The sequence below is a fragment of the Pelecanus crispus genome, chromosome 12 (genome assembly GCF_030463565.1).
Source record: "Pelecanus crispus isolate bPelCri1 chromosome 12, bPelCri1.pri, whole genome shotgun sequence".
NCBI classification, from domain to species: domain Eukaryota; kingdom Metazoa; phylum Chordata; class Aves; order Pelecaniformes; family Pelecanidae; genus Pelecanus; species Pelecanus crispus.
Window position 1 is genome coordinate 22,188,269 of NC_134654.1, and position 18,183 is coordinate 22,206,451.

At 47.7% G+C, this 18,183-nt stretch overlaps 1 protein-coding gene across 1 annotated transcript in view; it reads left to right on the forward strand.

Annotated features, from left to right (window-relative positions):
- The window catches only part of CACNA1G (calcium voltage-gated channel subunit alpha1 G), a 148,901-nt gene that overhangs the window by 71,492 nt on the left and 59,226 nt on the right, over window positions 1–18,183 (forward strand). The window contains exons 10-13 of the mRNA XM_075720155.1: window positions 11,106–11,257; window positions 11,793–11,978; window positions 13,155–13,269; window positions 13,994–14,149. Of these exons, the coding sequence (XP_075576270.1) occupies window positions 11,106–11,257; window positions 11,793–11,978; window positions 13,155–13,269; window positions 13,994–14,149 (609 nt within the window). The remainder of the gene's footprint in view (window positions 1–11,105; window positions 11,258–11,792; window positions 11,979–13,154; window positions 13,270–13,993; window positions 14,150–18,183) is intronic.

Below are 18,183 nucleotides of genomic sequence, written 5' to 3' on the forward strand. Positions count from 1 at the left end.
TGATTTAAAGGTAGACTCCAGGGGATTTTAAATACACTGTTGAACCAATTGACTGATTCGCCTTAGGGAAGCTGAGACTCTGCAGTGCTTCAGGTTCAAACTGCTAGGGCTTTCAAAAGCTTGTTCTGCCATAGAGCAGGAGTAAAATGTGCTGCTAAACCAGAGGGTTTCTGTGCTGCTTTCCCCCCAACCTGGCTGTAAGCCAGACTGTGTTCCATAATGTGCTGCTTTTTTTTTTTTTTTTTTTTCTCCAAATCCTTCCTTGGAGTGAAATGCAAAGACTTTAGTACAAGGCGTGATGTTGGACTCCTCAGCAGGGGAAAGAATTCAGCAAGGGCTTCCTTGAGGAAGGGCTTTGGGGTTTTGTTTTTGTTTTTAAAATCTGGTTCACATTGAGCTGCCTGGCTGTTCCGTTCCGATTTTCCTTGTCTGAACTCGCATTGTATGAACTATACTCTACATATTCATTTGTTTAAATAGTGCTTGAATTTCAGCCGCCGTCTCTGCGGTGTTTTGCCATTGTTAACATAACAAGAGACTGGAGAGTTCTGCAGTGGCCTCCCCAAAGCTGCAGTCAGTTCAAATCCATGGCTGGAGCTTGTGGGGACTTGGATCTAGAGTCGTCCAAAACTCTGGTGTCTCTGAAGGAAGGAAGAGGAAATTGGTTCAGACCTGTAGAGAACCTCTTGTTAATTCTTAAAAGCAAATTGGAGAGGTGACAAGGGTGAATGACTCTTTGGGACAGCACCCAAGGAGAAAAGCTCATCATCCATGGGAGGCAATTTTTCAAGGAAGTGGGAAGAGGCGATGCCTGGCATGCCCCCAGCAGGAGGATAACTGGTAAGTACCTGCCGCTACAGCAAGGTGTTGTAGGAATCCAGAAAGCAGCAGTGTCCCAAACCAAGATGTACAAATTCCATCTGCAGAAGGCAGGAGCAGCCTCAGCCCATAGTAGTATCTCAAGCTGAATTCCTAGTGCATCCTGCTGCGGGGGCCCAGAGTGTACACGGTACAGGTGATGCAAAGTTGTCACTGGTAACATTACGATCTAATAGCTGCCGTGGCATGGAAATATCAGCCATCTGTGCCAAAGCGTCAAAGGAAAGCTTGCTGGCAATATGCATTAAAGTGTCAATTTATGTAAACAGTCCAGGCTGGAGAACATGGGAGTCTTCCTAATCAGCATCAGAGGACGTGAAATTTTCAGGTATCCAGGATGATCAGAGGGGAGGTGAAGGGTCAGTAACTGCAGCAGCATTAGAAAACCTGCTGGTGTGGAGGAGCCATTAGGCTCCAGGTTCAAGCATTAATAATAGTCACCCAAATGATATTTAAGTACTTCTGCTTCTGCCTGAATTCAGTGTGCAGGGAAGAAGGTAACTGAAAATTATTAGCTGTTGTGACACCCACTGATTAATTTCTCCATGTGGGAGGAAAATTTGATTGCTCCATGGAGAGGTGGTGTAACGGAGCTGGACAGTGGGGATTTGGCAGGCTGGTGCCCCAGGTCTTGGCGTACTTGAGTGTGTGTTAGTGTCCGAAGTCCTGGGCAGGCTGGAGGGCATCAGGTCTGGATTCATTTGTGGTCAAGAGCATCCTAATCTCCACCACTTTCAAGCCGAGTTGAACATTTTGCTGCTGGCTGCTGGAGTGGTGGAGGGCAGTTGCAGATTTGTCGCGCGTATGGAGGCTGCTCCTTTGACATCTCCATGTGCCAAAATGAGATCTTGCCAAATGCTTGTTCGCTTCCCAAGGAGGCTGTGGAGGATCCAGGGATAAGCTGCAGCTCGCAGGGTGCCTGCTGCCTGGCTTGCCCTTGTCTGGCTGCATAGGGTGATCATGGGCAACACCGTGTCCCCTCCAACCTCTGCAACTCCACGTCAGGTTGATCCAGGACATCTAAATTTTGACTTCTTTCATGCCTGTGGATTTGTGACAGGCCTCCAGGTCAGAAAGGAAGGGAATCCTTTTTTTGTAAAATATTTTTGGTACCTCTAGCACCTCTCTTGAATTGTTTCCTGCGAGTGCAGGGACTCAAAGACCCATCCCACATCCAGGCAGCAGTTGGTGCTGCACCAGGGACTCTGCATCACACACTGATGCAAACCGGTGCTGTACCCGCTTAATCCCGCACCCCAGCTACTTTATTCCAACTGTGGCCTTAATAGTACAGCCCAACTTTTCTCTGTGGTGAAATTTCTAATTTGATTGCTTCCCCATAAGCATCTGATTCATTAGGCTTTGATTCAGGAGGGCACTTACGCATGTGTGTGCATCCCTTAAATCAATGAGACAGCCTTTCCCAGGACAACCTCCACCTGCCCCAGGCTCTTCCCGGGAGCTCACAAGGTCCCACATTCACGCACTGTCTTCTCTTCCTAGAGATATCTCCTCTTCCACTTTGGTGCATATCCCATGTCTCTATTTAACTCCATCACACATCTCTCCAGCCCTGTGCCAGCTACTCTTAGCCAAGTGATCAAAGCTTTGGCAGCGCAGCGAGGCTTTCCCTCCCTTGGTGTCTGCTGGCTTTGCCCAATGCAGGGCTTGTAGTTAGCATCAACTTAATTTCTCAGTGCTACAGCTGCATAGGGCACTCCCATGGTAGAAAAATGAGGTGCCCTATAGATTTGCACGTGCTGTATTCAATTAGCTCCTGCTTAAGCAGAAATTACTCTTATTAACTGTTTGTTGTTGGAGACTGGAGGAGTCAAGTCAACACTAATGGAAGTCAGCAGAGCTGTTAATCACTAGGATCACTGACTTCAAAACCAGCTCTCTGTTTGTTATTGGGGGGTAATTCTTTTTATGGACCTTGGGGGTTCTTACACTCCTCAGTGATTAGAAGGGTTTATGAGGTCTTGCAGGAACTCGTGTGTGTTAATTGACTTGCTCACGAAGCTCTTCCAGAATGTCATGCAAAACACAGGGGTGCCACGGCCCTCATAGTCATTAAAAAAATGGGCTGTGCCTATAAAGCAGACTTTATCCTGGTTCTGGAGCCTGAATGATTTGAAAATTAAATGAGATTTCATGCAATTGTATGGGTTTTTTATCAAATAATTCAGTTCTCTGCATGCTTTAAGGATAAGCCTATGTGGATTCCTTGACATCTACTAAAGTTTTCTTCAGCTCCCTGGATAGGGAGCCGTAAGTGTCAATCCTTTCCTGTTAATTTAGTTCAGAGGCTGGAAATAGTCGGGCTGCCTTAGATCCTATCATTACAGCTGTTGTTTCAGCTGCCATCTGTACCCTTGTGTTATCTCTGCTCAGGCAGCACTGAGAAGAGACTCCGGCTCAGTGAAATGGGAAAATGATGTGTGCTCTCGAAACTTGCTTCATCCCTGTGTGGATGAAAAATCGCTGCTCTCGGCAGATAGCCGGGCATTTGTCTCTGCTCCTTCTTTGATTATTGTGTGGTTGTTCCCCTTGGGTGGGAGCCAGAAAACTCAGCTAGAGCTTCTGGAGCATCCTCAGCTTGCACCAGCAAACGCTTTCATCTGTAAGCAGTCCTGGTTGCTGATTGTTGGTGATTTCCCAGGGATCAGTCCATTTTTTCTCCCAGTTCTCCTGGTAGAGGTTGGTCCCAATGCTGGTGGTGCCCATGTCCTCGCAGAGCCCCATCCCACCCTGCTCAGCCCCCAGTGGGAGCAGGGACAGGAGCCGAGCGCTTTTTCCCTCGTGTCTGCTGGATTTCATCTCTTTGTTACAATTGTTTTTTTGCTGATGTTAGGAAACGACCAGCTTTCTCCCTGTGGACGTCTGTCAGCATTAGAGATAGCATTACCAACATCAGAAACCCGGGTTCAGCAGAACTGTGCAGGAGCCATCAGAGACAGCCTTTTTCTTTCTCTTTTTTTATTTCCTCCCTCCCCCGGTACCTTCTCAAGTACTAATGGGGAGATAAGTTTCAAACTTGATTTAGATTAACTAGAAATAGAGGGCTTTAAATCTCAAGTACTTACAAGGTGTGACCAAGTGGAAATGAAGCTTTTGTTCAGCTTAAGCTCCTTCGAAACCTGGGCAGAGGGATGAGCCAGTTCATGTTTTTCTTGCATTTTCTGGGATAATATTAATCCAGAAATCTCAAGCTGAGAGAGATAAGGAGTTCAGGCAAGAATACTGCTGTGCCTCCTGCAAGTGGTAAAGAGAGCTCAGCCCCAGGGCTTGGGGGAGGAGAGCATGGTCTGCAGGTCCTGTTTATGGTCCTGGGCAAGGGATAGTTCATGGCAGGTCCCTTCAGGGTGGGTTAATGAGGTTCTCCATCGTGCTCAGGGCTTGTCCCCTCATTTGCACCCCAGGCTGTGGGCGGACAGGAGGCAGAGGTGCATGGGGACACGACCCTGTATGGGCAGTCAGGGCTGGGGAATTCAGTTGTTGGCCATGGTTACTCAACAAGGATGTGGTGGAGAGGAAGGTCTTGCACCAGAAAGTGCCATGTCCACGGGACTCAGCTCCTTCCTTCTGCAGGTGTGGGGTGGGAAAGGACATTTGTTAATTGGAATGGGGAAGAATGCATGGAAGGTGAGAAGGTTAGCAGTGGTGGTGGAAGGGGAGCCCCTCCTATGTGGACAACTCTGATTTCTCCGAAATGAAAGCTGCTTTCCTCCCTTTCTTACAGCATTACTTGCCATGGCATGAAATACTCAGCCTCCATTCAGCCTGTAACAAAATCCTCCTTTCTCATGTGGTGATAGGATGAAACTGGGCTTGTTTGCTTGTCTGTCAAAGTCATTTCCTTTTAATAAATGCCTATAAATCCTGAACTTCCCAGCAGTCCTCCTCCAGCCCACCAAGCACCGAGCATGCTGCCCTTTCTGTGCCTCCAGCTCCAGGAAGAGCAGAGCAAAAAATGCTGCAATCCTGCTACTTTCTGAATTGTTTTCTTTAACCAGTTTGGCAAAGGATGAGTAGAGAAAGCCTATCGGTCTATCGGGCTCTGATTAAGCACAGCTCAGGTTCGTGCTGCTGGACCAGGACAATAGCTAAAGCCTGATGCCTTTTAAGGAGCCCCAAAGACAATGAATGTCATTGCTGAAAATATGTGTGGATTGAGTTTCTATTTATAAAGTAGCAAGGGGCTCTGGAGCTAAGAGGAGCTGTATTTACCAAAGGGAACCAAAGTGTTTTTTCGGATGGCGTGGCTCAGCGGCTGCACCAAGACAGGGGGAATAATGTGGGTGCGATGAGGGCAGGGCATGGAGAAGGCTCGTTGGTTGACTGAGGACATGGCCATGAGCTATAAATTATGGGGAATCAGGCGCAGGAGAAGGCAAAAAAAGGGCACCTCATTTAGTTAATTGATAGCTACTTTGGTTCATCAGAATTTCTTGTGTTTTGCCCCAGGACTCATGGTCTGGCTCCTGTTTCAAGGTGGACCCGGTTCGTGTCTGCACCCACGCAGAGGGTGGAGAGGATCTTAATGGAGCGGTGTCGGGTTGAAAATCCCATCTTTGTGTGACCTGTTTGATATTTTTCTTATGTATATATATTAAAAACCTGCAAGTGATGAGTCAGTAAAATGTTGTTGGTGTTTCCTGTGAAATAGCTGAGGTTGGTATTTTCTTTCTGTGTTATTTTTCGTTAGTTGCCATGGTAATGATTTCAGAAGGGTTTTATTCTGCAGCCATTTGAATGGGTTAGAAGTTTTCATGGTCTTTTGGATCTGCTTGCAGGAGCAGAGCCCTTGGGATCTGCCTCCTGGCTGGTCACCCCATCCCTCAGTCTGTGCTGTGGCAAGACAGAGTGTTTTTTCTATTTTATTTTATTGTTAGCAAGATAGAGAGGAAAGACCCTGGGGTGCTTTTGCTCTTTTGTACTGATATCCCCAGGGGCAGGGGCTGGGCAAGACCAGGCTTGGCCGCAGCCTGGAGCTCGCTGCCTGGGCAAGGCGGAAATGGGGATGGACGGATCCGTGCCAGATATGCCCACAGTGCTGCGTGCAGGTCTGATGGCGGTGAAAAGCCTGTGCCATGTGTGCTTTATATGGGTCATGGCTGGAGGACGGCGGCAGTAGAAGCCTTGTAAGCTCTGTGCACCATCTGCCAGGGCACTTGGTTGCACTTCATCACGCAGCAGGGCTTGTCTTTCAGGAACTGGGGAACACAGCCCCCGGGGCTTGCGCTTTTAATGACCCCAGCCCCTGTCCTCACCTTTTTCCCTGACTTGTTGCCCGCTGTCTCACTTGCTCAGCAGACACCTTGGAGCCCCGTGCACAGGAAGGAGTAGCGTGTGCCACCATCTCGTGCCCAGATGGAAATGGAGCACATCCCTTCTGCCATCAGAAATGTCACTCGTGAGCTTCTACTCAGTTTAAAAAAAAGAAAAAGAACTGAAAGAAATGTGTTACAGCCTACTTCTGAATGCTGAAAAAGGGCAAGGCACTGGTCCAGCTCTGAGATACCCCTTGAGGCAACATTTAGTACCTGGGGACATCTTCCCTTGCCTCCTCCTGTCCCCTATGGCAGTGCTCTGCTTGGTGCCAGGCAGCCCTGCCTGAAACCTCCAGGCAGGGTGCAGAGAGCATCCCCTCCTCGCCGCCACGGTTTGCACCCTGCCAGGCAGGGTTACGTCTGGGCAGGCGCCTGTGGCTCGCCTCCTCCCCACCGCCTTCATTTGCTGCGTGGTGTTTATGAGAGATGCTGCGCTGTCTGTTCCTATTTTGTGTGCTGCCAGAGCTCGTCAATGTGCTGTTTGGTACATCAACAAATCGACACTACACAAACAGCGAGCTAACAGGGAATGATTTATCCAGGACACCGCGTCTGTGTGTCCAGCAAGGCGAGGTGTCCTGGAAATGAAATTCAGTATTTACTGAAGGCTCATTGGAAGAGCCAGTGTTTCATGCCACAGCTGAATTGCGCTTGTATCTTGCTCTTTCTGGGTGTTGCTCATTTAATCATAGGATGCTTTCCTTTTAATTAGTCACTGCTGCTGCTGATGAGAGAATTAGCAGACTCTTCTCTTAATGGAGAAGCTGAGGCTGTGGCAGATGTGCTGTAATTGGGGTGGTGGGCAGGAGGCTTTCTGCTGCAAAGAAACCACAGGCTCTGCACCTTAGGCTCTGCTTCCCCACAAAATGCCCTTTCCAGAGGGTTTCCTGGAGGGGTTTGTTTTCCAAATATATCCTTTAGTCAAAGGAAGGATGCTACCTCCATTGGCTGCTGTGTTGTGGCCCTTGGAGGGGAAAGCTGCTTGATTTTACTGGCTCTTTTCCTCTGTGCTCGGCAAGGACCCATGGAGCTGGTTTTGTGCCAGGAGTCGGTCACTCTCCCAGGTACATGATATCTAGAGCCGGTCAATATTGTTTTGATTAGACAATTATTGTCAGAAAATGGCAGGTTATCAAACTTGAAGCTGTTTGTGGGAGGGGAGTGGTTTCAGTGAACTGGCTTAAAAAAAAAAAAAGATTATTGACGTACATTGTCTGAGATATTTGAAACATCCATTTGAAGAGCTGGGGAACAAAAAGCTCCATGTTCTTCTTCAAGCTGACTTTTCTTTATGTTTTTTAATTTCAGTTGATTTACAGTACAGAGCAAACGGATAAGGGAATAGGGACTGAAATGGAGGGGAAAGCTTTCAAAATTTTGCACACAAAGTGTTTTGGTTCACCAATTCTGAAACTGCATTCCTGTTTGGGATGGGATGACAATTCCAGTTCCCACAGGAGGGAAGACCCACTTTCCTGCTGCATTGTAATGATGTCTAAGGAAAGATGTCTCAAACATGTTTGTGATTTCTCTGGAGCAGAAGCATCTTATAAAGAGTTTTATTATCTATATGCATCTATGGCTGCATAGAAATCCCGTAGCTGGCATTCTCAGAAGTATTTGAATCCCCACTGCCTGGCTGCGATCCCCTCGGGCAGGATCATGATCTCAGCCTGCCTCTATTTTTATAAATAATTCCCAGTGGTGCTCGTGGCAGGGGTCCAGGCAGGTGCCCCATGGACTGGCTGCAGCGATGTGTCCCTTGAAAGGGATGCAGAGCTGTTTCAGGGGGCTCATGAGCTGCCCTGGGGACCCCCTGCGTGGGATCGATGGGCTTGGGGGAGAGCGCTCCACAGCCGGCTGCAAAAATCCTCCAAGTAATTTGCATCACCCGGTCTCAACTGTTTAGGGATGTGTTGTTTCCTGAAGCAAAATAACTTCTCAATTTCAGCTGGGTCTGGTTGCTGTGTGCTGCCAGCAGATGCTCACCTTGCCCTTCCCTGGCAGAGCACCAGGCTGCCCTGAAGACCCTCCTCTTCTCCTGGTCGGGTGAAAGGGAAGATTTCCCTTCCTCTTTCAACCCATTTTGGCCATTAATCTAAGATTCTTGGATATTAATTCTCAACTCTGGTTCAGGAGATGTCATTCTTTATTATGGGTGCCCAATGTCTCGGATATTAAAAACCATATCCTGCGAGGGAAGTGGAAGAGAGCGTGTGGAGGAGGAGCGAGGAGGCTTTTTTGGGGTGAAGCGGGGGAGATGGATGGATTCAGTGCTGCTGCAGGTGCTGAGCGTCACCATGCTGCACAGGCTGACCCATAGTCCTCCTGCACTGGTGCCAGGGGTATTTGGGGCTCTCATGAGCCGGGTGGGCTGGGAGGGATGCTTCATGGACTGGGGAAGCCATCGCCCTTCCGGTGGGTGCTGGGGGTCCTGGGAGAGTTGCAGAGTAAGCGCTGCTCGCCCTGCGGCTCCCCACATCACCCAGTTGTGCCCTATTGGCGCCTCCCATTTGGATTTATACATCCCAGTAACATCTCCAACCAGTAGGTGCCTGTGAAATGCAAAGTTTCATTAATCCGCACTATCAACACAACATCCCTGCCGGGGCTGGTTGGCTTTTCCATGTCAGCCCCCGCAGGGAAGGGGTGCCACGTCTGCGTGAGATGCTGGGCACTGCTGATGCATTGAGGGACTTAACCGGGTTGCGCCTGCAGGGAAGGTTAGATTTGGCAGCGCGGTCGCAGAGAGGGAACAGAGGGTGGAAATCAGCCTTTGGGGCCTGGGTTAGTGGCGCTGATGGATGAGAAGGAAAGCTTCCAGGAACACGTTTCCTTTCCAGCAGTATCGCTGCGGTAATGATAACAGCACAGCCTGCCTCGGTGCTGGGGCACTCATGAATGAGTTGGCATTTTTTTTGTGACTAATGTAGACTTTCAGCTATTTGAAATTGTCCTGAGGTGCAGCTTGACATATAAGTTCTCGGCCTATTTATTACCTTGTGTCTGAGCATTCCCATAGGTATATGATTTTAAACCAGGGCTGTGTTTAATATCGGGAACTGGAACATTTGTATTTTAGCTCTAGATGAGTGAGGCGGTGATTTGGGCCGTGTATGTCTGGTGTGTTTGGCAAACTCTAGCCAAGGGACCTGTTCCTCAGCGAGGATGTTTGAGGTATAGGAAGTGTTCAACACCCCCCTCTTTACTTTTTTATTACTTTTTTCTTTTCAGTGCTGCTGTTTCCCCCTTTGCTATCCTGTGACCATTGCTGTGTCATCACAAGCTCCCACTGGTATCAGTGCCAAATCCCCAGGAATTACAGTACCATGCTGAGATAAAATCAGACCAATTTGGGTCCCCATCTACTGTCACATTAGGTTGGAGGAACTTGAGCTGCAAGGGCTTTGCCAGCGGTTCCTGGAGACTTCAACCCTGAGAAAGAGAGAGTTGAATGTCCACATGGATTTATCTGTTTATTTGCTATCTGTGAAGCCTTTGGTCGCTACAGTTTCTTGGGGCTCTGAAACACGGCTGATCAAGTGTTGACCCTGCCCTTGAGCCATCCCCTCTCCCAGCTTCCATGGTGCTGGGTTGGGGTTGGGTCACCTCATGTCAAACCCCGCAGCTTGTGCCGCAGCATGTGCCATGGCGTGGAAGCTCCTGGTCTGTTGTAGGAAGTTTTTGGCCAGCCATGAAGGCATTTCATTTAAATGGTGGGAGCAGTCAACAGCACACGTTGCACATTGGCTTCTGCTCATGGCGTAGCTGCTGTGAACCTGCACATCCAGCTGTAACCCACCATGGTGTTCAGGCATCTAAAGCTGTGGGTGGTTACGCATGGGGATTTAGAAAAGTATCCAAGTGAATTAAGTGCCAGACTACCCCAAGAGGAATCCCACACCCAGTGTGTGTAAGGTGTTTGTGAACTGTGCCACTCCACTGCCCCGCAGGGCACCTTGGTGTTGCTGACATGACCCCACGGTCATCTGCCAGCAGGATGATGTCTCTTGATTTTAATGAAGCCTTTAAGTGGAAACATGCAGTTGCAGCTGTGTGTTGGGGTTAAATGGGGAGAAGGGATCTGGTACTGCAGATTCTGCTCCTGTCTTTGCCACTGACTGATCCTAAACAGTCTACGCCACCGGTTTTTGTCTTCTGCCATATGTTTTCTAACAATGCCCTCCCACCCGCCGGGGAAAGCACAGTGCTGGGTGTCTGCAAGTATTGTTGGGAACCCTCTGTGAAATATGCTAGAAAAACATGGATGGTATTAATTTAGGTCTAAGATTATGGGAAGTCTGTTTCTTAGGTATTTTTCATACCTCTATTTTTAGATTGCCAGTCTGAATTGCCAGGATCAGGCCCTTTCTCAGTCGCAGTATGCGGGGCTTCCTGATAATGAGGTTTTTTGAGCTGTTCCAGTTATAGCACCTCAAATCTCTGCATTTGAAAACCTTAGCTTAAATCTTTTGATGAGATACTAAACAAAAAGACAGGCCCTAAAAGGATATTTATGTGAGAAAATGGTCTGCCTTTCCCTTCTGCATAAGGAGAACTAGTTTGGAGGATGTGAAACTGTTAAGGCTTGGTACATGCCACTTCTACACAAACCTCCTGAGGTGGTACTAAAACTGCGATTAATGTGAAGTCCATGTCTGGATTTACCTGCTCAATTTACAATGGGTGTATAAGCCTTAAATACTCTGATAGTATTTTTCTTCTCTGTCTTGGGCTTTGAGTGAGCTATTACCATTTTCTTGCTACACCATTAGCATCGGTATTCCTATGCTTGCAATACTGGGGCTTGCATTTCCAGGTGTAATTTTGGATGCGCCTAACAAATGGAGCTGTGCTGCTTACCACATCCCTTTCCTCCTCTTCTTTCCCCAGCCGGAGGAGCTTACCAATGCCCTGGAGATCAGCAACATAGTCTTCACAAGCCTCTTTGCCCTGGAGATGCTGTTGAAAGTCCTTGTTTATGGTCCTTTTGGCTACATTAAGAATCCATACAACATCTTTGATGGGATCATCGTGGTGATTAGGTACAAACCTAGAGCTTTCTTTATGTGTGTTTCCCCTCATTTGGCTGTTTAATTAAACAGAAAGTAATGGAGAGTGGGCATAAATACCTTTCTATGACACTTTATAATTCTCTGCTGTAAATTAATGCACTTAGACATGATTGCTAATACGTATCTTGGGGTTACTTTATGGTCATTTTAGAGAGAGGCCCAAGCAGAAAGCTATCGGTCCCAATGTCCTGGGAAAGTCTAGGATCCAAATAGTACAACCAGTGCCCGATTAAGTAGCTGTCTGTGTTTTTGGCATGTGCAAAGGCTGTAATTGCCCCTGCAGCTGCAGCCACTGATTTGCAGGTGTGGTTTTGACACTCTAGTGGGGCTCTGCTCTTTGCAAGCCTGGATGGAGTCCAGCTCACCAAGGGCATTGGCAGTGTGTCTCTTCCCAGTTTCCATCCCTCTTCTCTCTGAATTTCATCCTTCCTTTGCTTCCTCTCCTCTGTGCCTTTGTGTTAGGCTTTGTCTTCTCATCCTGCAATGACCTTTTTTCCTCCCTCAGTGTGTGGGAGATAGTGGGCCAGCAAGGCGGGGGGCTCTCAGTCCTGCGGACCTTTCGGCTCATGCGAGTTTTGAAGCTGGTCCGCTTCATGCCAGCCCTCCAGCGCCAGCTTGTAGTCCTCATGAAGACCATGGACAACGTGGCCACGTTCTGCATGTTGCTGATGCTCTTCATCTTCATCTTTAGGTGAGTGCTTCCAATTCTCAGTCCTGAGGTTGCTCTGGGTTTTTTAGGTGGGATCGCATGGTGAGGTGAGGAGATGTAAGAGTCCATACCAGGGCATGGCTGAGTTGAATGGTCCCAGAAACAGCATCGCTGGCCAGTGCTGGTGATGGCTTGCTGCCCTGACTAAATTCTCTTAACTCTGGCCAAACAAGACATCTGTCTTTGCAAGATGATTTACAAGGAAAATCTTTCAGCTGGATGATTCCTTGACATCACCCCAAGACAGTGGTCCCATTACTTACTGACTAGCAGAAGCCTGGTGCTAAAAATATTGCCAAGGAGAGGGTGATGTTCCTAAAATAGTCAGCCGTGGTGGTGCTTGTGCTTTTGCATGGCCTCTTCTGAGAAGCAAGGTTCTGCAGTGGAAATGTTAGAAATAGGCTTGGCATAGCCCTGAATCTTTGGATTTTGGTCTAGATTTTGAGGAGAGCCTGTCTCTTTGTAACAGCCAACTCTGGTGTTCCAGCGATCCAGGCACTGGGAAGGCTGAAGAAAGCGAGTCTCTTCCATGGAATAATGTCCCTTCTCCCAGTGAGACGTTTCACTCCAAAGCCACCATTTGCAGCCGTGGTGCTCAGTAGAGCTGTAAATAATTTGATTATTCAGGTTACTGGCCAAGAGCAGGGGAAAAAAAATTATTCTTTTAGTATCAATCTCAAAGGAAAGGTATTCTGTTTTCCTGTCAAAATTGAAAAAGCTGTTTTGGGTCCCCTGTTATGTCTCATTTGGACATTTCACAGAAACCCTTTCTGTCTTCCTAATTCAATTTAAGCATATTTTGCTAAAAATGTGTCATTGCAAAACAGAAAGTCAAAACATTTTGTTTAGAATATGTTGAAATAAAATGTTTTGACTTAAAAAAAACCAACCAAACAAACAAAAAAACCAAAGGAGAAGAAAAAGGAGGAGCAGACATACTTTTTGGTTGAAACTGTTTGACAGATTTGACCCAAATTCACAACTGGTTTGCATGATCTTGAGGCATGTTTTTCAGTGAACAAATGATTCATCTTTTTAAAAAAAAAAAAAAGCTGAGGTGAAATCAGGAGACACAGCCAGCCCTACTGTATGATTATTAGTTTTTAATAGGAGACCGATGTCGTCTCCGGTTGAGCCCCTGCTTTCCCTCCCATGCAGCATCCTGGGGATGCACCTCTTTGGCTGTAAGTTTGCTTCGGAGCGAGATGGCGACACACTGCCTGACAGGAAGAACTTTGACTCCTTGCTCTGGGCCATTGTCACCGTTTTCCAGGTACAAAATGGAAAATGCCACAACTCGTGCATTTTGGGGCTGCAGGGGTGGGGGTTGTTTTCCAAAGCATCTGACAGCTTAGTGAAGCTCCTTGCCATGGAAGGGAGAGGACTCAAAACCACAAGTGCAGGAACGCAGGGGTTTTCAGACTGTTTTCCAGAATAAAATGAGGAGGAGCTGCTGAGGTAGGAGCCTCTTGCATTTGCAGGGTATGTGCTGGGTGGGTGAAAGTAAATGTAGAGGGTGGAGATCAAGAGGTGGTCAATGAGGACCATTTGCAGTGATACCTCAACAAAGAACAGAATCTGTTTTAAGCCCATAACTGATATGTGCAGTTTTTTGTTCTAGCAGCTCTGAGTTCTGTAACTGCTGGATCTGTGAAGGACTTTTAGTTGTTCTGGCCGATCAAAGGAAAGGTCTGACCCCCGTGACATTGCACTCCCTTATGGCTGAATGTGTCCCTTGGTGTGGGTGGGAGTCGGGGCAGTTTGGGCAGGGTGCTTACTGGTAGCATGGGAGTTAAGGTCACTTCAGTCCTGCCTCTTCTCTGGCTCGGAAGATTACTTGGGCCAGATTTATCCTCCTGTGGTTACAGCTACAGTGGCTACCCCAAAAGTGGGATGCTCATTTGGCCCATCCGGAGCGCAGACACCCAGCCAGGCTTGGGGAAAATGGCACACAATCCTACAGCATCTCCATTTTTCCTGATACCCTTCCTCTGCAGATTTTGACCCAGGAAGACTGGAACAAGGTCCTCTACAATGGCATGGCATCGACCTCCTCCTGGGCTGCTCTCTACTTCATCGCTCTCATGACGTTTGGGAATTATGTTCTCTTTAACCTGCTGGTGGCCATCCTGGTAGAGGGTTTCCAGACGGAGGTAATGTCCTCACACTTGTGCCTTTGTGTTCTTCTAAAGTTTCAGGGCCTCCAGATCCTGGAATTTGGTTTCCGAGATGGACAGCAATACGTTTACAAGAGTGGTACATGAAAAAAGTGGGGGAAAGTAGTAGGTTGTCTTTTTTCTTTCTTTCTTTTCTTAGCCACAGTGCGATTTAATACAGCAAGCCCTCTAAACGAAGGGCTTAAATGAAAAAGTGTTGTTAGCATTAATGCAGGAGTGGGAATTCAGCGGTAAGTCAGGCACTGCAGATGGGATTGCTGCTATGACAGTGTCTTTGAAACAGTTCTCACCGTGTTTGTCAGGCAGATTAAAAGCCCCTCCTGAAAACTTACTCAGGCTGGTAAGAGATTAGTGACACGATTATCTTTTTTTGATGGTATATGTTCATGGAGCTCTTCCTGCATCCAGCCCTGCAATGCTCTGCACATTTTAAAGTACATGATTTCTGGTCTCTGCTGGCTGCTTCCTTGGGCTGGGAACCTCCATGAGACATCCTGGATTGCTGGAGGTTTTCATGGAAGGGCAGGGGGGCACTTAGGTTTGAACTCAACCTTTTTTTTCATCCTACTGCCTTCCCAACTGTCCAGCTTGGAGCGAGTGAGCATGTCACCTAGTCCCCAGAGTGGGGGACCTGCGATGCCCACCCGCTCTCTGCAAAAATTGCCTGACTGTCCAAGAACATCAGTAAGGGGAGGGGACCTGTACACCCTGCCCAGGGGGTTGGAGAGGTAAATATAACCTAAAACTGCTCACTGGGATCTGTTTGTATAGGCTGTGCTTTTACATGCATCTCTGATTTTTATAAGTATTCGGGGGTGACTAAATATTATTTAAGATTTACTGCTTGTGTTTCATAATATCCTGCCACCCTATGAATAGCTATGCACAGAATAATTTTTATTATTATTTTTGGAGCACAGTTTAGAGTTGTATTAATGGAGTTGTACCAGGAAATAGCAAGAAGGTGGTTTTTTTTTTGTATTGTCTCTCTCCATGTTGTTGCTTGAAAACTTTTTTAATTGTTGTTATTGTACTGTTTCTGTCTGTAAATCCCTCCCCCCGCCATTCAGCTGAAGGGAAGGTCACTGCCAGGTTCTCCCGAATAGCACAATGTTATCTTGCCCAAGCGAGGAGAGGTAAAAAGCTCCTTGTCTGCTTGTGATGACGGCTTTGAAACCAAACCTTTGTCTGTTCAGTCTAGCAAACTGATTCTCTGAAGGTTGCTGAAGTGGGAGATCTCCTGCTGCACCCGCTTCTTAGAGAAAAGGATGTAGCCTTTAAATGCAGCAGCCCCTTTTCCAATCCTTGGTCCTCGAGGGAGGCTGACACCTCTGGTCCTTGGCTCAGCCTGGTTTTTCATGCTAGAGCATCCTCGTGCTCGCCTGCCAGCATGCTTCCGCTCCCGCACACCCAGCCGCTGCACGCCTGTTTCCCTGGGCAGCAATTTATCCCATGCTCGCTTTGTGGCAAGCTGGTACCGTGGCCGTAACTCTCTGTAAATTCATGCCCTGGCTTAACATGCTGCGATTTTATTCCAATAACCATGTTCTTGAGGGTATGTCTTCCCTGGAGTCAGAGGAACTGCCTGCAGCACCCTCCAAATTTGCTTTTGGCTGTTTTTTGCAGCAGGGCTGCCCCATCACCTGCCCCTGCTTCTCCTCTGCTGGGGCAGCACTGGGCTGGTCCAAGCCAACTCCAGGATTTCTGTGTAAGGTTCGAATGTGCTTTAAGTGCAGTGTAAATCAGGGAGTAACTTCTGATTCGGGAAAGCACTGAGACAGCCTGAAGCCAGTGATGCTCACGCCAGTATTGAGAGGTGAGTGCAGGGACCAGGATCCAGCTCAGCTTCCAAAGACCAAACGCCGTCTGGCCGATTCTGCCCAACCATGGCAAGTTCAATGAACTGGCACCAGATTTCTGTAATTTGTGACTCTGATTACAGTGCTATTATATCTCACGCTTTCATGATGGCATTGTAATAATAATCTTCCTTCCACGTCCTTGTTATTCTGAGTTCTACACGTTCCTCCAGTAGATTGCAATGGGATCAAGAGATCCCTCGGCTCAACCCAAGTTTCCACGCAGCAGACAGGGAGCGAATGTCTGCTGGAGGTCAGGAGCCAGGTCTGGCCTTGCTGGTTTATGGTTATTCAGCTTTGCTGGTGTGTAGCTTTGCAAACAGATCTCGTCCTGGTTTTTGCTAGCCAGCACACAAAGGATCCTCTCCTAAGCAGAATTAATAGAGAAATCATCTTTTGCTGTAAACAAACCCCAGCGTCCCCCTCCTGTGATTGCACTTGACCCTTCTGAGTTGTTGGGGTTTTTTTTTCCCTTCTCATTCTTCGGATTTCTGGGCTGAAACACAACCCCGGGGCTGCTGCCTTTATCTCCCTGGTCCTTGAGTGCCTTTCCTCAATCTGCAGGCACCTCGTTAATTTTAGTGCATGGCTTTGCAGCCCCAGTTGCTAGGCAGCAGATGTATATAAGCAGTTGAGAAACAAAAAGGACCTGTTCCAAACTTTAAATACGGAGCAATATATTTTGCAGGGTTGAGTTTCTCCCCCCGCCTTTCTTTTTATTTGGTAACCTGCTTCTCTCTTGCAAGAGACGCACACAGGACTTTATGCAACGTGGTTATTTTTGACCACGCATTCTCTGATTTAACTCAAGCCTGGCGTTGGTGTGGGGAAGGTGAGCAGGGGACTCCATTTGATCGAGCTGCTAATTTGAAATTGCTGCCTGACCTCTTGGATCCCTGCCCTGGGGACTTCTCTGAAGCAAGCAATGACTCCTCTTTGTCAGGCATAAAGCTCTTCTCCTGAGGGACTTCCTAATAATATTATCTCCAAAGTGTATTCTTTCATTGGTAATCCTCCTGGTTTTGTGCCCCCTTGTCCCCAGCTGTCCTCACTCATGGGTTTATTCTTTCCCCTCCTTTGTGCCCCCCTTCCTTCCCAGGACCCTCCTCCAGCACCTCCATCCTTTCCTCTGCAGAAGGACACTACCTCCTCTCTGGATGTAGCATCCTCAGAGAAATACAGACTTTGACTTCTTCTGGGCTTCAACCAGAGGGAACAACAGTCCCTTTTCCCACCAGTAGGGATTTTGGATGGTGTTTTTCTTGCATCCCTTATCTTTTGCATTCCTATCAGTTTCAGTAGGATTTTCCTTGTGAAGGAAAAGTTTCTGTGGTTTTTTTTTCAATGGCTTTTCCATGTTTCTCTCTGTTACAACCAAAGACTTTAAATTAAGTGTCCATTCCATGCCTAGCAAGACACCGTTGGCCCATCCAGATCCTGAAGCTGATCGTTCTTTCTTAAACTCTTCATCCCAGCCTAAAATGGGATGAGTTTTACATCCCATGTAGCACCAGAGGAAGATCCGTTGCCCTGTAGGCAAGAAATTAAGCTGGTGGGACAACCTGTGCCCTCTTGCTGCAGTGTGTAACCTCCCACAGCTCCACGGGACGGGACTGGGCACGGCCACACTGCCGAAACCTGCCGAGGAGCATTGGAAGAGCCACCCCTGAGGAAGGGGAAACACAGCGAGGTCAAAAATGACGTGTGCATTCCAAGTGGGTAGGGAAAGACTGACTTCTGGTGTTGTGAAGAGATGCTGGGGCCACTCGTGTGGCAAAGTCCCCCAGGATGGGGCTGTGCCCCGCTGCCCACAGACCCCTGCCACATGTGGGCACCCTGCTGATTTAAATGGGTGTCTCCCCTAACGGGGGTGAGGAGGGATCTGAGCTCACAGCAGGTTCTGGTGGCTTTCCTTAAATTAGGTATTTCACCTGGCTGTAAGAGGACTGATATTGTGTTAATCAAACATTCATTAAAAGCCTCCATTGCTGCTTAATGAAGGCAGAATAAATAAAGATCCTATTATGCAGCTGCAAAAAAAAAAAAATCATGTTTTCAATAACTAGCTGGTGTTTCATTAGCACAATTATCACTTAGAAGCTGAAGCAAGCTCTGTTTGAAACACTTAATTTAAAGGTAAGGCTGGTCCCT